The sequence below is a fragment of the Asparagus officinalis genome, chromosome 5, assembly GCF_001876935.1.
Source record: "Asparagus officinalis chromosome 5, Aspof.V1, whole genome shotgun sequence".
NCBI lineage: Eukaryota > Viridiplantae > Streptophyta > Magnoliopsida > Asparagales > Asparagaceae > Asparagus > Asparagus officinalis.
This window is the reverse complement of record NC_033798.1, coordinates 21618370-21638182: the sequence shown is the minus strand read 5'-3', so window position 1 is coordinate 21638182 and position 19813 is coordinate 21618370. Positions and strand designations below refer to the sequence as shown.

The window sequence follows — 19813 nt, the reverse complement described above, 5'->3', positions numbered from 1 at the left end:
AAGTCAATAATCTCTACTTATGAAAATAGATATTGTATTGTGTTTTGATCTCCTAGGTGAAAGGTGATTGTTTTTTTATTTCTAAAATGATAGAGCTCAGAACGCAGCTCTTAATGGTTTAGAGTGGCCATTGAAGTGGAGCAAATTGACTTTCGTAAGATCAAGGTGTGACTCAGTCTCTAGTTGAAAATAGAAGTTAGTAAATAGAGTCACTCAACTCTCTCAAGGTCGAGGTGTAAGAAGATCCTTGACTCCACTAGTATCAAAATTGTAACTCACATTCACTAGTAAAAAGTCGAGCATCCTAGACGGAAATTTTCGTCTAGGATAGCTAGATTTCCGTCTAGGATGTTGGTCTAGTTTGTTGCTGTTGATAATGCATTATCCTAGACGGAAATTTCCGTCTAGAATGTTTTATCCTAGACGGAATATTCCAGACGAAAATTTTCCGTTTAGTTTAATAGCATTCTAGACAGAAAAAATTCCGTCTAGAATACGTAATTTTCTATTAGTGATTTCAAGTTGGAGCAAATGAGTGGAATCTCGAATAAGCCAGAGGCTTTTGGGAAGTCGATATATGCAAGTTACCGAACCATTATAAATCTCTACTTATGTGGTTGTGCTTTTCTATGGTGATATCTTAACTTGCATCTTCATTTTCTGCATTTATTATTATTTTTATTGCAAGTAATTCTGAGATTGAGAATTGAGAAATTATTTAACTTGGTTAAAACATATTACATGTGGTAGGATTTACTACTAGTTAAACAAAAAAAAGCTTAAATTTCTCAAAAGTTGTCACGTCACCTTAAACCTCTAGGGTTTGTCTTTATTTTCCTAATTTTTTTGTTAGTTTGCTTGTGAACCCAAAATTTAACATCATTTATTTTTATTCCCACCAATGTGAAGAAAGATTGCCAATAAACTCAATTCTTTACCCCCATTTCCTTTTGAAACCACCAACTTCTAAAATCGTCTTTTAGAGCCTAAATATTTAACTCTTACCCAAATTGTTTTTATACGTATCCATTCCATAAAAAAAATCTTTTACCAATAAATTCAAAGTTTTATCCCCTCCTATTTTAAACTCACCCACTTCCAAATTATTTCTAGATTGAAAATTTTCCACAAATTTATTTATATGCTCCCTTTATGTTTCTCTTTATACTTAGTAGTTTGGTATATGATGTAAATTTCTTGTAATATACTTCTAACCAGTTAGATGTCCGATATAACCAATTGTTTGAACCATTATTTTTTGGTTTTTGACCACATTATGTGTTTTTGTCTTGACAGATCCAAAATTTACCATATATGTTTTCAAATTCATCCACTTCCTAAAGGGGGTTTAAATCCAACGACTTTTGGTTTTTAACCTATAAGCCAAAATATTTACCCCCATTTGTTTATAACTCACATACTTTTAAAATCACTCTTGGACCAAAAATACTCAAGATAATTAATTCTAAACTCAGCTTGCATATAATCAGCTTGACCTAAGGACTAAGTTAGGATATTTGGTTTAACTTACTATATTTTTTTCAAATGGTGTATACATTGTAGTTTTAGACCAAATGAGTAAACCACTTTTTTTCTTCTTCCTCTTTCATAACTAATTTTGCAACATCATAGACTCTATATGAGCTTGTTCGCCCACAGCCTAAAGTTATACCCGAATTTTTTAATAAAAAAATCAACTGACACTTTCAGAAAAGGGTTTTTTGCCCCTATAACTCAAAGCTTTACCACAATTTATTCTTAAACTCACCCACTTCCAAAATTACTCTTAGACACAAAGTACTTAATCAATTATTTTTAAACTCATTATGTAATTAATCAATTTTTTATATAGTGTAAGTTATTATCTTTTGCTAGAACTTTGCTATATGTTTGTGCTAAACGATTAGGTATACAATATTATTTTAAAACCAAATACTTGCACCATATTTATTTAGTTTTTCACACTTAATATCGCAGCAACACGTCACTGGATTTCGCTTGTAAGAAGTCTTTGAACCAAAAACTACTGTTAGATCTAAATGGGGTTAGTCAAGAAATCAAAATAAAATAAGGGGGACCAACCAAATATTTCCGTTGTATGAAAGGGGAAGGACCCAATGACCATGGGCCACAGGCAAAATATCTTTCAAGGGAGATGATAAAGATGGAGACCTTTTGATTGGAAGAACACCACAGTGAAACCGACTATAGTGGATCTTGCCTTCCTAACCTCTTACTCATATACATATAAACATATCACACTAACAGAGCATAATATCTTTTATGTACCGCACATATAAATATATGCCTCTCTTTCTTCCAGTCGTTTAGGACTCAATAATGGACAGCAACAACAGTAGTCCGAACGTTGAAGTACAGGTGGCGCCTTTTGTGGCCAAGACGTACCAGATGGTGTCCGACCCGCGGACGGACGGTTTGGTCCGGTGGGGGAGAGAGAACAATAGTTTCGTAGTGTTGGATCCTGCTGACTTCTCTCTGTTTCTTCTTCCTGCTTATTTCAAGCATAGCAACTTCTCCAGTTTTGTTCGGCAGCTAAACACTTACGTAATAAGTAGCCTCACTTCGCTTCTTTTTCATTTTGAATTTTTTTTTTCTTTTTGTTTTTGTTTTTTGTTTTTTTGGGTTGATTGATCCTTAATCTTTTGGTATTGATTTCGTTATGTAGCAGAATGATATTTAATTCTTTTTCATCCTGTGTTTCAATTCTGCTGATTTGGAAGTTTTATGATCAGAAAAATTTGTGCAATTTTCAATACTTTGAGATAGTAGTCAAATTAATAATTCATTTTAGTTATTTTTAATATAGCGACACGCAAAATTATGATTAATTTCTAGTTATATTCTTACAAGGATGTTTAATTTGTTGTTTCGACTTAGTTTAACCTTTTAACTTTTAATTAATAGAAAACTTGACTTAGTTTAATCTTTTGAGCTTGTTTAGGGATTCAGAAAGGTTGACCCAGATCATTGGGAATTTGCGCACGAATCTTTTCTCCGAGGCCAAACACATCTATTACCCCTAATCGTCCGTCGAAAGAAGAAAAAAGACGAGATATGCGACAAGAAACCAGGAGTCGAAGACGATGAAGAGGATCATGAGGAGACTTTACTTAAAGAAGTGGGACAGCTAAGACGAGAGCAAAGGGCGCTTGAGGATGAGCTAGAAGGAATGAACAAGCGACTCCAAGTGACTGAGCAAAGGCCTCACCAAATGATATCATTCCTTGTGAAAGTCGCCCAGGATCCTGACTTGCTCCCTAGGCTCATCCTCTCCAAAAAGGAGCAAAATCAAGAGACTAAGAAACGGCGACTACTATCTGATTCAATTCACTCTCTTCCACCGCTTCCACCATCATTTGATGATAGTAGCGCAAATGAGATGGATTCTATGAGTATTGAGGATCAAATTGGTTCCGAAAAGGATCAAGTTGTGTTATTACCGGAGTTTGGAGGTCCGGAGACAGATACGGTAGCTTATCCGTTTTCATTACTGGGCCATGTATTTTTCTAGTTTAACTTCATGAGTTAAGTTTTATTCCTTGGATGTTTTATTAAGAGATTGTTATTAACATCAGTTTTTTTTTTGTCAAACTGTAGACCTTATTTGTTTGCTTAGTAAAAATCACATAGATTTTTCCTTATGCTAAGGAAGATTTCTCCTGTCCTTTCAACCAATAAGGAGTCAACAAGCTCGCGATTTTCTACGAACATATATTATTCAGAGAATTTATGGGGTAGTGTTAGATATATGGGGATCATAACATAACATTGATTGGGGTCGCAATGTACCGTGATGAGTGGTACTTGAGTTAAAGTTTGTTGGATGTATTGCTTTGGCAAGATGCATGAACTTGTGCCCATAAAAAGGAGGGACCATGTGAGCGATCAAACATGAAGTACTATAGATGCCCACAACTTTGGTGCATTGTGCTGGCTCCATTTTTTCTATGGTTAAATGCTATTAAGAGAGAGAGAGAGAGAGAGAGAGAGAGAGAGAGAGAGAGAGAGAGAGAGTTTTGGGGGAAATTTCCCTTAGTTAAAGTATTGAATGTGACACCTACATATATACAAGTAGAGGTGGGTGGTGTCCTCTCATAACCAATGTGAGACTAAACCAAATATCAACAGCCCCCCACCCCACCCCACCCCACCCCAACTCATGTTGGGTCAAACAAAGTGAGTTTGCATACAAGAAACTGGAATCGATGAACAAGTAAGGCCTTCGTTAACAAATCTGCAAGCTCATCGACGGATGAGACATGAGGAAGTTGAATTGTCTTGTCCTTGATAACTTGTTGACGAACAAAATGAGTGTCGATCTCAATGTGTTAGGTCCTCTTATGAAATACTGAATTATTAGCAATTTGGATGATACTCTTATTATCACAGTAGAGAGGAGTAGGAGTTGGAACAGAAATACTAAAATCACTGAGAAGATGAATAATCTCTTTAGCTGTTGTGGACATTACACGATACTCTGCCTCGGTACTGGAAAGGGCAACAACATCTTGTTTCTTACTCCGTCAGGAAATAAGGGAATCACCAAGAAATATACAATAACTTGTGGTAGACTTCCTGGTAGTTGGATCACCAGCCCAATCAGCATCACAATATACACGAAGCTCTAAATCGGATGTAGCAGGATACATAAGAGAGCGAGTGCTAGTGCCCCAGAGATACCAAAAAATCTGTAATAAGGCAACATAGTTTACAAAACGTGGGGCATCAACAAATTGACTGACAATACCAACAGCATGAGAGATATCTGGTCGAGAGATGTATAAATAGACCAACTGACCAACAAGATGTTGGTATCGGGTAGGATCAGATAGAGGCTCATCATCAGTAGAGCAAAGTTTGACATTCTGTTAAAGTGGAGTATCGATAGTTACATCGTTAGTTAGCTCAGCACGAGCTAGAATATCTGAGAGATACTTCTGTTGAGACAGTAGTACTCCCTGCAGGCCATGAGAGATTTCTAGACCAAGAAAATAGCGAAGAGATCCAAGATCCATCATGTGGAACTGTTGTTGTAATTTAGATTTTTCTTACTGTATACCAGCAACATCATCACCTGTAATGATCATATCATCTACATAAATGAGTAATAAAACTTTGTCGTGCGATGTAGTGAGAACAAACAGAGAAGCATTTTGATGACTTTCCATAAAGCCCGCATTGAGCACGACATCACGAAAACAATCAAACCAAGCGCGGAGTGCCTGCTTGAGACCATGAACAACACAGCGAAGGAGACATGCATGTCCTGGAGGAATATTGTGAAAGTACCCTAAAGGGAGGGTGAATAGGATAATTGCTAATCTAATCCGATTTCGATGCCAAATTAAAACTTATTAATAAATATCCTAGTAATATGATGTACACTAAGATATATGCAAGGATAAACAAATAACCAATAGGCGATATAAACATGCACAAGATATAAAATCAATTAGTGCGCCAAAACAATCACAAACACAATGATATGATCACGGAGTTCGGTCTAACACTTGACTTACGTCTCCGCTCCTCACCTCGAGGAAATCTCCACTATCACTAAATAACTACACAATCGGTTTTCAAAGCTCAGCGAAAACTTTTTACAATGCACGTTATCAATCTCACAAGACATTCGTCTAAGTGTCCTTGTGTATTACAACGTGTTTTCACAATGAGTGCAAATAATGATTTGTTCTCTAACAAAGACAATGACGAAATTTAAGCTCACTCAAAGATACACTCTCACAACCTAAGTATACTATATGTGAAATACTTAAGCTCAAGTGGTTGTGTGTGTAAACAATGAGTAAATGAAATTAAACTCAATTTAATCTAGCTTATATATATGATAATCAAGATATAAAAATAGCTAGAGAATGAGTTTAGAAGTGTTGGCCTCTTTGTTTTGATGATGTTTAACAAACAATTTACTACTAATGTTGTTTGTCTAGTGTTTGTGCATTCCTATGTATTGTAGACAAACAACGTTGTTGGAGGATGGATGGATTGCGCTTCAACGATGATATCCAAAGGAGGTTGGCGGAATGTCAGTGAAGCCTTGCAATTCAAAGTTAAAGATCAAGTTCAAGCTTCATCCGCAAGTGTACCAAGTCAAGCTTAATTGAAGATCAAGATTGCTTAGGTAATGTAGTTTAGGATTTATATTATGTGTGTTAAGTACTCTAAGCTCAATTATCTATACACACACATTTTATTAGTTTCCTTGTATATATATGTAATCACATATATATACAACACAAGTTTTGGTTTTCATGTTTATAAATATGAAATTACATGTTTCATATTTATTATTGTGATTTGGTTTATCTACATAGATATGAAACAAATATATTTTCATATACATACTCATACGTTTTACTTTCTATTGTATTTGTGAAAATATTGTTTTCTTGGTTTTTGGACTTAACAATAATCATATACATATTTTATTAAGTTTACATAATCATTGTGTAAAGTTTCAAAAGTTGGTTTAGGTCAAAACATCAAACTCATATGTTTACATTCGTTTTTGAACTATTTTGCAAATGATGATTTTTTCACAAATGGGAAATGTAATTGGAAAATTCTTTTGTAACATATTCATTTACATGTTTATATACAATTTTTCCAAAGTTTCATAATTTTCAGAAGTCAAATGAATATTTTTACAAATTGTTTAAATGTGTCAAAAAACCTGTTTTTATATATGTCAGTTTTCGGTCGACCGAACCGGGTCGACCGAACCGGTCGACCGAACCGGTCGACCGAACCGGTCGACCGGAGCTCTCGTGTTCACTGGGCGACAGAGAGTCGTCGGTCGACCGGTCCGGTCGCACCGATGAAATTTTTCCGGTCGACCAGCGATGCAAATTTTTCCGGTCGACCGATGAATTTCGCGGCACCGACGAGAGCTCCATCGGTCGACCGACGAAATTTCCGGTCGACCGACAATAGATCCGTTGGCTTCTAACGGCTATTTCTTGAGCTGTTTGCTGGGGGCTGTTTTTGTCTTTTTGTTTGGGTTTTTGGCTGAGTTTTGAGAGGGTATAAATACCTCATTGCCTTCAGCTCTCCAATCAACCAATGAGAGTTTTAAAACAAGTTTAAGAAAGTTTTAACAAGGGTTTATGTTTGGTTTAAGTTTTTTTAAAAATCTTTTAAGCATTTGAGAGTTTGTCTTTGAGAAATCAATTTCACAAGAGCTTGAGGAGATCATCTATTGGTGTTTGGGCATCCAACTATTCTCCCTCTACCTCTTGATATATTGAGAAGTTTTCTAAACTCTATTTCTAGCTCTTTTATATATTTGATTATCATTGTTATTAAGCTAGAACTACATTGAGTTTAGTTTTGATTTATATCTCTTTGTTCGCACACAACCTTTTGAGCTTATTGTATTTACATTCATAGTATAATTTGGGGTTGTGGGTTTGTGACTAAGAGTTGTGCTTAATTGAGTTCTCACCTTGTTTTGAGAACAATCATTTGTTATATTTGTGCTTATTGTGAGAATCACTTTATAATACACTTGTACACCGGGTGAGGAGTGTGTGGTGAGAGTCGGGGATCGTCCTAAGAGGAGTGGCGTTGGTTGACGTGCCTAGAGAGAGATTGTAACCGAGCACTTGAGGGAGACACGGCTAGGTCCAACACTTAGTGGGTGTAGAGTGTGATTGCATAGTGTTTGTTGTGTGAGAGTTTTCGGTGAACTTGTAAACCGAGTGTGTAGAAGAAGTTTCGGCTTCCAAACCGGATTGTGTTAGTGGATTTCTCCCCGGGAGTGGGGAGCGCAGACGTAGGACGGAAGGTCCGAACTCCGTGATCATATTGCTTGTTTGAGTGTGCTTTGGCGTTCATTCATATTTATGTTCATATCTTATATCGCCATTGTGCATTGCTCATTTCTATATCATCCACTATCTTGTTTAGATTGTTTATCCTTGTATAGTTTATATATCCTTGCATCATATATTTTTATCATATAGGATATATATCTTGTTGTTTATATTGCTTATCCTAGCTAATATATATTGTTGTATTTCATACTTGCTAGGATAACTTGTTAATTATTTTTAATTGGCATATAATCGGATTAGATTAGCATAAGACCCTAATCACCCCCCCTCTAGGGTCTAACAAGAAGAACTTCTCTAAACAAAGAGATGTAGATGAATAAATTTGAGGTTGAACTCCTCAAATCCGAAATTGAAAGCCTTCTCTTTGTGAAACTTTCTTCACATAAACAAACACACATAAACTTAGAAATAATCTGGTGTAAACCCTCTTTAAACTCTTGTAAAAACTCTTAAGAAAAACTAAGTCTTAAGGCCTATATATAGCCTATCAAAATAAACCAGTCAAAACTAGCCGTTATAGCCAAAATATAGCCGTTTGGTCGACTAATATATAGGACCAGTCAACTGATGAGACTGAAAAAACATAGACTGAAAATCTACACTAGTAAGTCGAATGATTTGGTTTGTTAGTCAACTGATGAAAGGGTATCGGTCGACTGATGGACTCTCATCGATCGACCGATAAACATACACAACATATCTTGACTTAATTAAGAGTTGATTTTGTAAAATTGATTTAAAATAGTAAATCAACTCTAAAATTAGTAAAACTTTAAAAAATGTGTATACGCATGAAAATTAACATATTGGAAGAGAAATATTCAAAATGTCATTTTCCATTTGTGAAAACTCATTGTTTTGCAAAACGTTCAAAAATACTAATTCGTTAAATACTTGATTTTGACAAAACAATTTCAAACAAGTTTGGAAATCCTTTTGAATGGAATAATAGACTTTGAAAAAGATGTAAAATAGTTGTATTAAGTCAATAATCCAAAAACACATTATTTTGTCAATAAATCAAAATGTGCGTATGTGAATAGTTTGAGCTTTTAAGTATGAGCACATAAAGTAAAAAACCTAAACTATTTTACCCAAGCTAATAATCTATGTTTGAGCTCGATCTTGGTAGCAGATGAAGCGATAATATATCTTGACTTTAATTGCGACAGCTTCATTCCAATTTTATCCATTCTCCTTGAAGATCATCGTTATGCCCAAATTTAGCCTGGATGCATGTTATAGGGAAACAAAATTACTAGAAATTAAGAATAGAAATTGTTTGTTAATCATCAAAATAAGATTAGATAATAGGCTCATAAACATGAAACCTAACAATCTCCCCCTTTTTGATGATGACAAACAATTTACATAAAGGGTATATAAAAAGAATAAACAAAATACTCACAATCCACTTGTTTCTCCCCCTTTGTCAACTTCAAAATGTGGAAAACAATAAGAAAATAGAGCGAAAGCACCCCCTACATAAAAGCATGGGTGAGTATAACCATATAGGGAAGACTCCTCCTATCGAAATACCTCAATGCATGTATCAAATGAAAGAATTAAGACAATCATACACAAATAAATATATTTCCATATGAAGCACAATATGAGCAAAAACATATACTTGGATATGTAGCACTATGCTAATCATAGCTCACACGTGTCACTATGGCATCAAAAAAAAAAAAAAAAGTGATACAAATATATAAACCACTGAACATGTCATAGCTAAAACATCCAAACTACATAGTTTTAACACAAATCATAAGTGAAACACATAATTTTTACAAGCAAACCAAAATACAAAAGTTCTCAACCAAAATACATAAGTTCAAAAACAAAATATAAAAATGCCAATGAAAATATGTCTTCAGAAGTTAGGAGATTGAGATGGCCCGGAACCCGGAGATGGAGGCCTTTGCTCTGGGAATTGATTCATGAACATTTTCATAAACTGTTTTTGTACCCTCATCATCTTGTCTTGTCTATGCATCAATTCATCCTGCCTACTCTTAATGTTCTCAATCCTATCAACCAGAAAGTTTAAAGTGGAAGGGATACTGGTAGGATTGGTACTACAATGCATGAGGAGGACGGGAACGAGTCCTAGAGCTAGAAGGGCGGGTTGATGATTCGGCAATAGGAGGAGGCATAGAAGCTTGAGGATTGGATGGTTGAGGTGCTAGAGAGGGGGTGATTAAGGTCTTATGTTAATCTAATCCGATTTTATGCCAATTAAAACTAATTCAATAAACTATCCTAGCAAGTATGATATACAACAAGATATATGCAAGGATAAGTGATATACAACACAAGGGTAAACAATCTAAACTAAATATACAATTGTGATAGGGCAATATCAACAATGCAAACACACAATATAATCACGGAGTTCGGACCTTCCGTCCTACGTCTCCGCTCCCCACTCCCGGGGAGAAATTCACTATCACAACCGGGTTTTCTACGCTTACCCGAATAACGTTTACACCACACAATATCGGTTTTCAACGCTCACCGATCAACGATCACAATCTCACAATGTAACTACACTTCACACTCTCTAAGTGTTGGTCTCTAGTCCGTGTCCTTCCTCAAGTGCTCGGATACAACCTCTCCCTAGGTTCGTCAACTGACGCCACTCCTCTTGGAAGCGACCTCGTCTCTCACCACACACTCCTCTCGGTGTACTATTTAATACAAAGTGAATCTCACAATAAGCACAATACAACAAATGATTTGTTCTCTAATATGGATGAGAACACAATGTAAGCTCACTTTCAATTGTTACAACTCCTCACAACCTAATTATACAATGTATGCAAATACAATAAGCTCAATGTGGGTGTGTGTGTAAACAATGAGTAAATCAAAACTAAAGTCAATTAAGAAAAACTAGCTTAATAAAAATGATTAACAATCGAATATATAAATGTAAAGCTAGAATTTAGTTTAGAAACACTTCTCTAAGAACAAGAAGGAGAGATTGGAAGACTGAAAGCCCAAACCGAAATTGATCTCCTCTTGTGAAACCTTCTTCACACTTAAACTCTAGAAACAAACACTAAACAAACTTTAAACCCTTGTTAAAACTTGTTTTGAAAACTGCTTGGATATATTATGAAAGATGAGAGCAAGGGGTATTTATACCCACTCAAAACTTCAGCAAAAACCCTAAAGAAATGACAAAAAAGCCCATAAGAAAACAGCTCAAGAACTAGCCGTTACTAGCCAACGGTAACTTTGGCGGTCGAACACGACGGTTGACCGTGAGCGCCTGGGGAGAGAGAAAAGTATCTGGACATCAGCCGGTCGTTCGCCACGGTCGATCGCGAGACTCTCTGGACTGCATTCGGTCGACCGTGGCGGTCGACCGCGAACAGATACATGAAATTCTAGGTTTGAAACAGTTTTTCTGATTTTAAAAACTCTGTTTAATATCAAAAAAATTTTAAAAATGTAAAACTTTGGGAAATGATTGTAGATATGATAATAAACATGCTACAAAGACTGGTTTTCAAAAAGGACCTCCCAAAAAAATATCATCATTTTGCATAATAGTCCAAAATATAAAAATGTAAATACATGAGTTTTGACATTTTAGCTTAACTATGTTTTGAAACATTAAAAAATAATTATATAGACTTAATAAAAGATGTATATGATTGTTATTAAGTCCATAAACCAAGAAAACAATACTTAATAAAAGATGTATATGATTGTTATTAAGTCCATAAACCAAGAAAACAATATTTTCACAAAATTGCATATTTTGATAAACCAAGAAAACAATATTTTCACAAAATTGCATATTTTGCAAACATTTCAAAAGTAAATATGATTTTATTGAACTAAATAAAATTAACATTGATGAAATCATATATATGCATGTAAGTATGAAACAAAAATTGTTTTCTAATTATATTCAATTGTTTCATATTAAAACTTGAAAACTATCAAACCAAAATATATATGTATATATATAACTATATATATACAAAACCAAAACGTGTATGTGTGTATATGATTGAGCTTAAAGTACTTAACATACATAATATAAACTCGTAAACTAGATTACCTAAGCTATAGGTCTTCAATAAGCTCTTCTTGGTAAACTTGCAGATGAAGCTTGAACTTCGATCTTCAACTTGAATTGTATAGGCTTCAACCACTATTCCGCCAACCTCCATTGGATATCATCGTTGAAGCTTAATTCCATCCATCCTCCAACATGTTGTTTATCTATAATAAATAGATAAATTCAAACACTTGACAAACAACATTAGTGGTAAATTATTTGTTAAACATCATCAAAACAAAGAGGCTAACAATCTCCCCCTTTTTAATGATGACAAATAATTTACAAAAAGTATATATGCATGAACAGAAATGAATATACAATATTATAATTATCATGCATATAAATAAAAAGAATATACTCATAATATTTCTCCCCCTTTGACAACATCAAAAAGGGGAAAAATAAAAGAATGAAGAGAGCAAAAGCTCCCCTTGCAAATAAGCATGGGTGAGTATAACAAAATATATATATAAGGATTGCTCCCCCTATCAAAATACCATATGAAATATATGAAGTAAAGACCAAGGAAAAACATGTGAGCAAAAAATATGCTAAATATTACTCACATACAATAGGATAATGATGACACATATAGATATATCATTATGAAGATAGTGTCTCATTACACTAACATAAAAACCATGTATAAAATAGATTTATGAAATCAAAATCATTATGAAGATAGTGTCTCATTACACTAACATAAAAACCATGTATAAAATAGATTTATGAAATCAAAAGAAAGAAAAACATGAGAATCATGAAAAAAAACATAAAAACCATGTATAAAATAGATTTATGAAATCAAAAGAAAGAAAAACATGAGAATCATGAAAAAAAGTTTTCAAGTGAAAATAAATCACTCAAATGAAATCATAAATCAAGATTTAAACCCAAAAATGATGTTTAATCAATAAAGCAAGTTTTCTTTGTAGAACTTAATCAAACCACTCATAGAATGCATTATAAAGCATATTTGAAATTTGAATCATCTATTTGTGCTAAATAATGAATTCAAAGCAACAAATCAAAATAAATTTTTTTGACAAAGAAATGCAAGAGAGGCAACAATATATCAAGCTCTTAAGCTTGTTCGAATCCATATAAAGATTATTAGTATCCGGTAAACAAGATTTGAAAATAAACACCCAATAAACCCGGGGAGTTATATAAACACAAACCTCTCAACAAAAATCAAATCTAGTAATCACGAAAACAAAAGAATTGATCAACGAAAAATTGTTTTCATATCCAAAAATTTTTAAAACATAATTTTTAAAAACCAAGAAAAAGAAACATAAAAATACTAAGAATTCTTGGTTTAAATCAAATATGTTTTGTTACCCAAGTATTCTTGGTATCAAAAAGTTTAGGGACATGACCCCTATCATTTAAGCTCAAAGCCCTAGGGTTATGAACCCTCTTGGGCACATGTGGTGTACTAACACGGTCAAAGCAATAATCACTCAAATGACCCTTCCGGTTATAATTTGTGTAATGAAAGAGATCCATTTGTTTTTGTGGACCATTAGCTCATGCACGAGAATCATTTGCAAATAAAGATTATCTTTTAAAATTATTTTACAAATGAGAAACATCATTAAACAAAGGTGGTTTACTTGAGAGATTTGGCAAGTTTGAATATTTTTTTAAATCATAACAAAACTTCACCAAATGACCAAATCTACCACAAATATCACATTTAAAAACATGTGGTCTACTAGAAATATTTGGCAAACGTGATTTTCTTTTCAAATCAAAATAATACTTGGCCGAAAGACCAAAACGACCACAATGATCACATTTAAATACATGTAAACTTTGCTATATATGTGTGCATGGTGTATGAGATGTCTAGATGTAGTAGCATGAGACTTAGCACACATATCCATAAGCTTCTTATGATTATTAATGCATGTTTTCAAAGTTGAATCCAAAGATGAAATACGTTTATTCACAAGATTCAAATCATCATTAGGCACATATGCATTTTTATTAGAAGTGGAACATAAATAGTCATCATTAGGCACATATGCATTTTTATTAGAAGTGGAACATAAATAGTCATTTATAAAAGAAGCAGTATTATTTTTTATGTTCTCTACTTCTAACATGACATTATCTCTTTCATGAGTTAAGCTAGAAATGGATGAGCTCAAATTTTCATTTTCCAAAATTAACATGTCATTGTTTTATTTAAGCATGGTATTTTCTTTTGTAATGACATCTAATTTTGATACTAGCTCCTCATGATCGGATTCTAAATTATCATGCTTGCTTTTAAGATTAATAAAATTATTATGCAATTTGTTATAAGCATGCAATAATTTTTTACTAGCACAAGCAAGTTCATCACTAGATAAATCATTATCGGGTTCGGAACCGTATACCACACTAGGGCTAACGCCCAGTGGTCATGTGCATGATGAAGCTCTAATATTACTTGAGGAAGAATCCGTCAGAATCCTTTGGATCTCTTCCATGTTACCATGATGTGCTTCTATGAATATCCACAATTTGTAAGCACTATAAAATGGGCAAGCTTGTTAGAAATAGAAGAATCAAGTGCATTAAGTATATATTCTAACACAATCTTGTGCATGGTAAACAATCTTTTGTCATTTTTACTCTACTTGGATTTCTCCATAGTGGGTACAATATAAGCATTATCAATAATTCTCCATAAATCAATATTTTTAGATTGCACAAATAGTTTAAATCAAGAAGCCCATTGTGCATAGAGAAAATTAATGAATTTAGGAGCAACATTTGATTCATAACCTAACAAAGGTGCACAATTCATATCCATGATAAATATATATATGTGCAAGCAAAACAAATGAAATCTAGACAAGATTAGCACAAAAGATATAACTTGAATCTTTAACTCAAGGCGATTAGACCTTAAATCAAAGAGCACCAAGCTCTGATACCAATTGTTAGACCCTAGCCGTAGGGGGGGGGGTGATTAGGGTCTTATGCTAATCTAATCCAATTTTATGCCAATTAAAACTAATTTAACAAACTATCCTAGCAAGTATGATATACAACAAGATATATGCAAGGATAAGTGATATACAACACAAGGGTAAACAATCTAAACTAAAGATACAATTGTGATAGGGCAATATAAACAATGCAAACACACAATATGATCACGAAGTTCGGACCTTCCGTCCTACATCTCCGCTCTCCACTCCCGGGGAGAAATCCACTATAACAACCGGGTTTTCTACGCTTACCCGAATAACGTTTACACCACACAATATCGGTTTTCGACGCTCACCGATCAACGATCACAATCTCACAATGTAACTACACTTCACACTCTCTAAGTGTTGGTCTCTAGTCCGTATCCTTCCTCAAGTGCTCGGATACAACCTCTCCCTAAGTTCGTCAACCGACGCCACCTCTTGGAAGCGAACTCGTCTCTCACCAAACACTCCTCTCGGTGTACTAGTGTAATACAAAGTGAATCTCACAATAAGCACAATACAACAAATGATTTGTTCTCTAATATGGATGAGAACACAATGTAAACTCACTCTCAATTGTTACAACTCCTCACAACCCAATTATACAAATACAATAAGCTCAATGTGGGTGTGTGTGTAAACAATGAGTAAATCAAAACTAAAGTCAATTATGAAAAACTAGCTTGATAAAAATGATTAACAATCGAATATATAAATGTAAAGCTAGAATTGAGTTTAGAAACACTTCTCTAAGAACAAGAAGGAGAGATTGGAAGATTGAAAGCCCAAACCGAAATTGATCTCCTCTTGTGAAACCTTCTTCACATTTAAACTCTAGAAACAAACACTAAACAAACTTTAAACCCTTGTTAAAACTTGTTTTGAAAACTGCTTGGATATATTATGAAAGATGAGAGCAAAGGGGTATTTATACCCACTCAAAACTTCAGAAAAAACCCTAAAAAAATGACAAAAAAGCTCAGGAACTAGCCGTTACTAGCCAACGGTAACTTTGGCGGGCGACCGCGACGGGCGACCGTGAGCGCCTGGGGAGAGAGAAAAGTATCTGGACATCAGCCGGTCGTTCGCCACGGTCGATCGCGAGACTCTCTGGACTGCATTCGGTCGACCGCCATGATCGACCGCGAGCCATAAAAAACATACTGAGTCTCTGGAGTCAAGGCGATCGACCATGGCGGTCGACCGCGAACAGATACATGAAATTTCAGGTTTGAAATAGTTTTTATGATTTTAAAAACTCTGTTTAAAAATATCAAATAAATTCAGAAAAATATAAAACTTTGGGAAATGATTGTAGATATGATAATAAACATGCTACAAAGACTGGTTTTCAAAAAAGACCTCCCAAAAGAAAAATATCATCATTTTGCATAATAGTCCAAAATATAAAAATGTAAACAAATGAGTTTTGACATTTTAGCTTAACCATGTTTTGAAACATTACAAAATAATTATATAGACTTAATAAAAGATGTATATGATTGTTATTAAGTCCATAAACCAAGAAAACAATATTTTTACAAAATTGCATATTTTGCAAACATTTCAAAAGTAAATATGATTTTATTGAACTAAATAAAATTGACATTGATGAAATCATATATATGCATGTAAGTATAAAACAAAAATATGTTTTCTAATTATATTCAATTGTTTGCATGTAAGAAGAAAACTATCAAACCAAAACATATATGTATATATATAACTATATATATACAAAACCAAAACGTGTATGTGTGTATATGATTAAGCTTAAAGTACTTAACACACATAATATAAACTCATAAACTAGATTACCCAAGCTATAGGTCTTTAATAAGCTCTTCTTGGTAAACTTGCGGATGAAGCTTGAACTTGGATCTTCAACTTGAATTGCATAGGCTTCAACCACTATTCTGCCAACCTCCATTGGATATCATCGTTGAAGCTTAACTCAATCCATCCTCCAACATGTTGTTTGTCTACAATAAATAGATAAACACAAACACTAGACAAATAACATTAGTGGTAAATTGTTTGTTAAACATCATCAAAACAAAGAGGCCAACAGGAGGTTCTAAAAGCCTCATCCTAGAAAGACTTGAGTGGTCAAAGAATTCATGAATAGGCCTGATTTGAGGTTCATTCATGAGGTCAACTCCAAAATGATTGAAAATGTGAGTAAGAAGAGCCTCAAATGGAAAAAACCTAGTGTGATAACAAGCCATGATATCAAAGATGACCTTACTCGACTTGACCTAAATGTTGCCAAAAATGGCATATACAACAACCATCAAATTTTGAGAGAAATGATCATAACTTCCAGTTTTAGGAATTATGTTATATGAAATGATACAGATAATTAACTTTGCAGTAGGGGTGATGGAGCTGTTAGACATAGGGTAATCTTTACCTGGGAGAAATATCAAAGAATTTATCATAGGATCATCAAGCTCTAAATCTCTAACAAAAGTGTCTCCAGAGGGAATGTTAAGGATACCAGCTAATTCTTCAGATAAAATAATTATCTGACGACCCTTAACATAGGTTCTAATAATAGGGGTTTCATCATCAGTCTCTTCAAGTACCAAATTAGCGTAAAATAGGTAAACGAGGTTCAGATAATATGGTACTTGATGAGTATGAGAAAATAAGTCATGTAACCCGACATTATCAAAATAGATGTGTAATTACAAATTTGAAAGCACAGGAAAATTTACCAATCTACCCGGAAAGATATTTAATTTACAAATATTGCGATATTTGTTAATTAAGTATGGGTTACGAAGGTAACATTCATAACTGGAGACTTAAGATTCAGAAATTTCAGCCCTATTATGTCTAGATCGTTTAGGCATAGACATGATTAAACAAATAAAATGATACTAAATGGAACTAGATAAGGAAAAAACAATTGAAATAGCAAGAAGAGGATTACTGGCTATTGAATGGTCGAAGAAGAAAGAATCGACGAAGCAAGTAAACTTTCAGGGGCAGGAGGAACGATCGATCGACTGGCTTGGTTGCGTTGTCGACTACGGATTTCCAGCAGCTAGGTTTGAGGGAGTCGACTAGTTGAGGAATGAGGGTTTGGGTTAGAGTTTATGTGTGTGTGTGTGTGTGTGTGTGTTGTTCGCGGGAAAAATCGTGTCTTTCTTCATTATTGATTCCATTGCTATCTTTAAATAACAACTTTTTGAGTTACAAAGATCCGGTCTTTTTATAAGATCCAGTTACAATGAAATCAAAATTAAAGAAAAAGATTACAACTTTCTCCTTTTATCGAACAAATCGCGAGCTCCTGTTTGCGGTCACTCGCTTTGTGGGTTCTTTGCCTGCGCCGGGGTTTATCCGTGGACCACCGCGAGATCTAGATCCGGTCGGATCTACGCAGTACGACGGGTATTATTTCACCAAGGAAATAATAGCCGGGGAGGATTAGTTCACCAAGAAAATAATCGTCCAAATCTCGGGATCAAAGGCCAAGCTTTGATCCGGAGTATGCCTGCGTAGATCTGAGATCCGGTCCTCTCAAACACCTGCCTTATTTGGCGTTGACGATCGCCGAGCACCAGATCTGGATGACCAAGTCCTCGAAGTCCCAAAGCTTGGATCTTTTTAAGTTCTGAGTCTTGAATCCAGCAGGGCTTCGCCTCTCTAAATTTTCGTGGTTGACTTAGACTCTGATTTGTTGATCTGATTTGGCAGTAGATCCGATTCCTATTTTGGTAGTAAATCCACTTCTGAGTTCGAGTCCGAAACCGATCTTGATTCGGTCGTGATTCATCCGAGTCCGCCCTTGGTTGGATGACTCGTTGACTCTTCAAACCGTTAGCTTGATTCCACACGCGAGTGGATTTATTCCGTTGTTTGTGTGCGGTTCATTAGCTTCGTAGCCTCGTTAATGCGCTTCGTCGCGTATCACTTGGCTTCGGCGTTGTGGACTAACAATTGTGTCTGCATACGTCGCCCGGTGGTCGGTTCGTCGAATTGGCGTTGTTGAGCTGTGTTAAGGGACCTATAGGCATTTTTATACCCCTACAGATACCCCCTCCAAAGTATTTCAGCCTCGTTCTTTTATAGAAGAGTCTGGAATACTTTGGATATGATTGTCCCATTCTTCGATTGGTTAAGACGGGATATTTGGAGTGGCTTCCGTTCTTGATTCCTTCAGTCCCCCAGGCTGTTCGGTGCTTTGTCGAATGTCTGTAAGGATTTTAGTGCTGCATTTATTGTCTGACCGTTGTCGGAATTTTGAACTTGAAGTCGATTCTTGATTTAGCTCGTGCGCATTTATTGTCTGACCGTTGTCGGAATTTTGAACTTGAAGTCGATTCTTGATTTAGCTCGTGCTTGTTGTTTCAACATAGAATTGACCATCGATTGTTGAGTCCATATATGCGGCGCGTTGTCCGGCGTAGTGTTGTTGAGTTATCCTTAAGAATATTTAGAAAAATATTCTCCAGGAACTTCTCAGCCAAAAATAGAAAACAGTTTATACTCATATACCTTATTGGAGTATTAAGAAGCAGTTTATACTCGTATACTTTTCAGAGTAATGATTCTTTCATTGCAACGCATTGATCGGCGTTGACCTAGGGTTACGCGTTGACCGGCGTTGACCTAGGGTTTCGAACGTCGTACGTTTTAAGTTTTGATTGCAACGCGTTGACTGGCGTTGACCTAGGGTTACGCGTTGAACGGCGTTGACCCTAGGGTTTTGAACATCGTAGGGTGCTCAAGTCACGAGACCAACTAATGAAGCTGATGCGTCAGTGACCCTCGCATTTATAGGATTTTTGGCAAACCCTCAGCCATCAACGGGTTTGATAAGCCTTTACCGACTACCGTTTGAGTCGGGCTAGCATGCAGATTAT

At 35.1% G+C, this 19813-nt stretch overlaps 1 protein-coding gene across 1 annotated transcript; it reads left to right on the top strand.

Annotated features, from left to right (window-relative positions):
* Positions 2208–3604, top strand: LOC109843678 (heat stress transcription factor C-1b-like). The gene is made up of 2 exons (XM_020412630.1): positions 2208–2565; positions 2963–3604. The coding sequence occupies exons 1-2, from the start codon at positions 2341–2343 to the stop codon at positions 3530–3532; spliced, it is 795 nt and encodes a 264-aa protein (XP_020268219.1). The 5' UTR covers positions 2208–2340; the 3' UTR covers positions 3533–3604.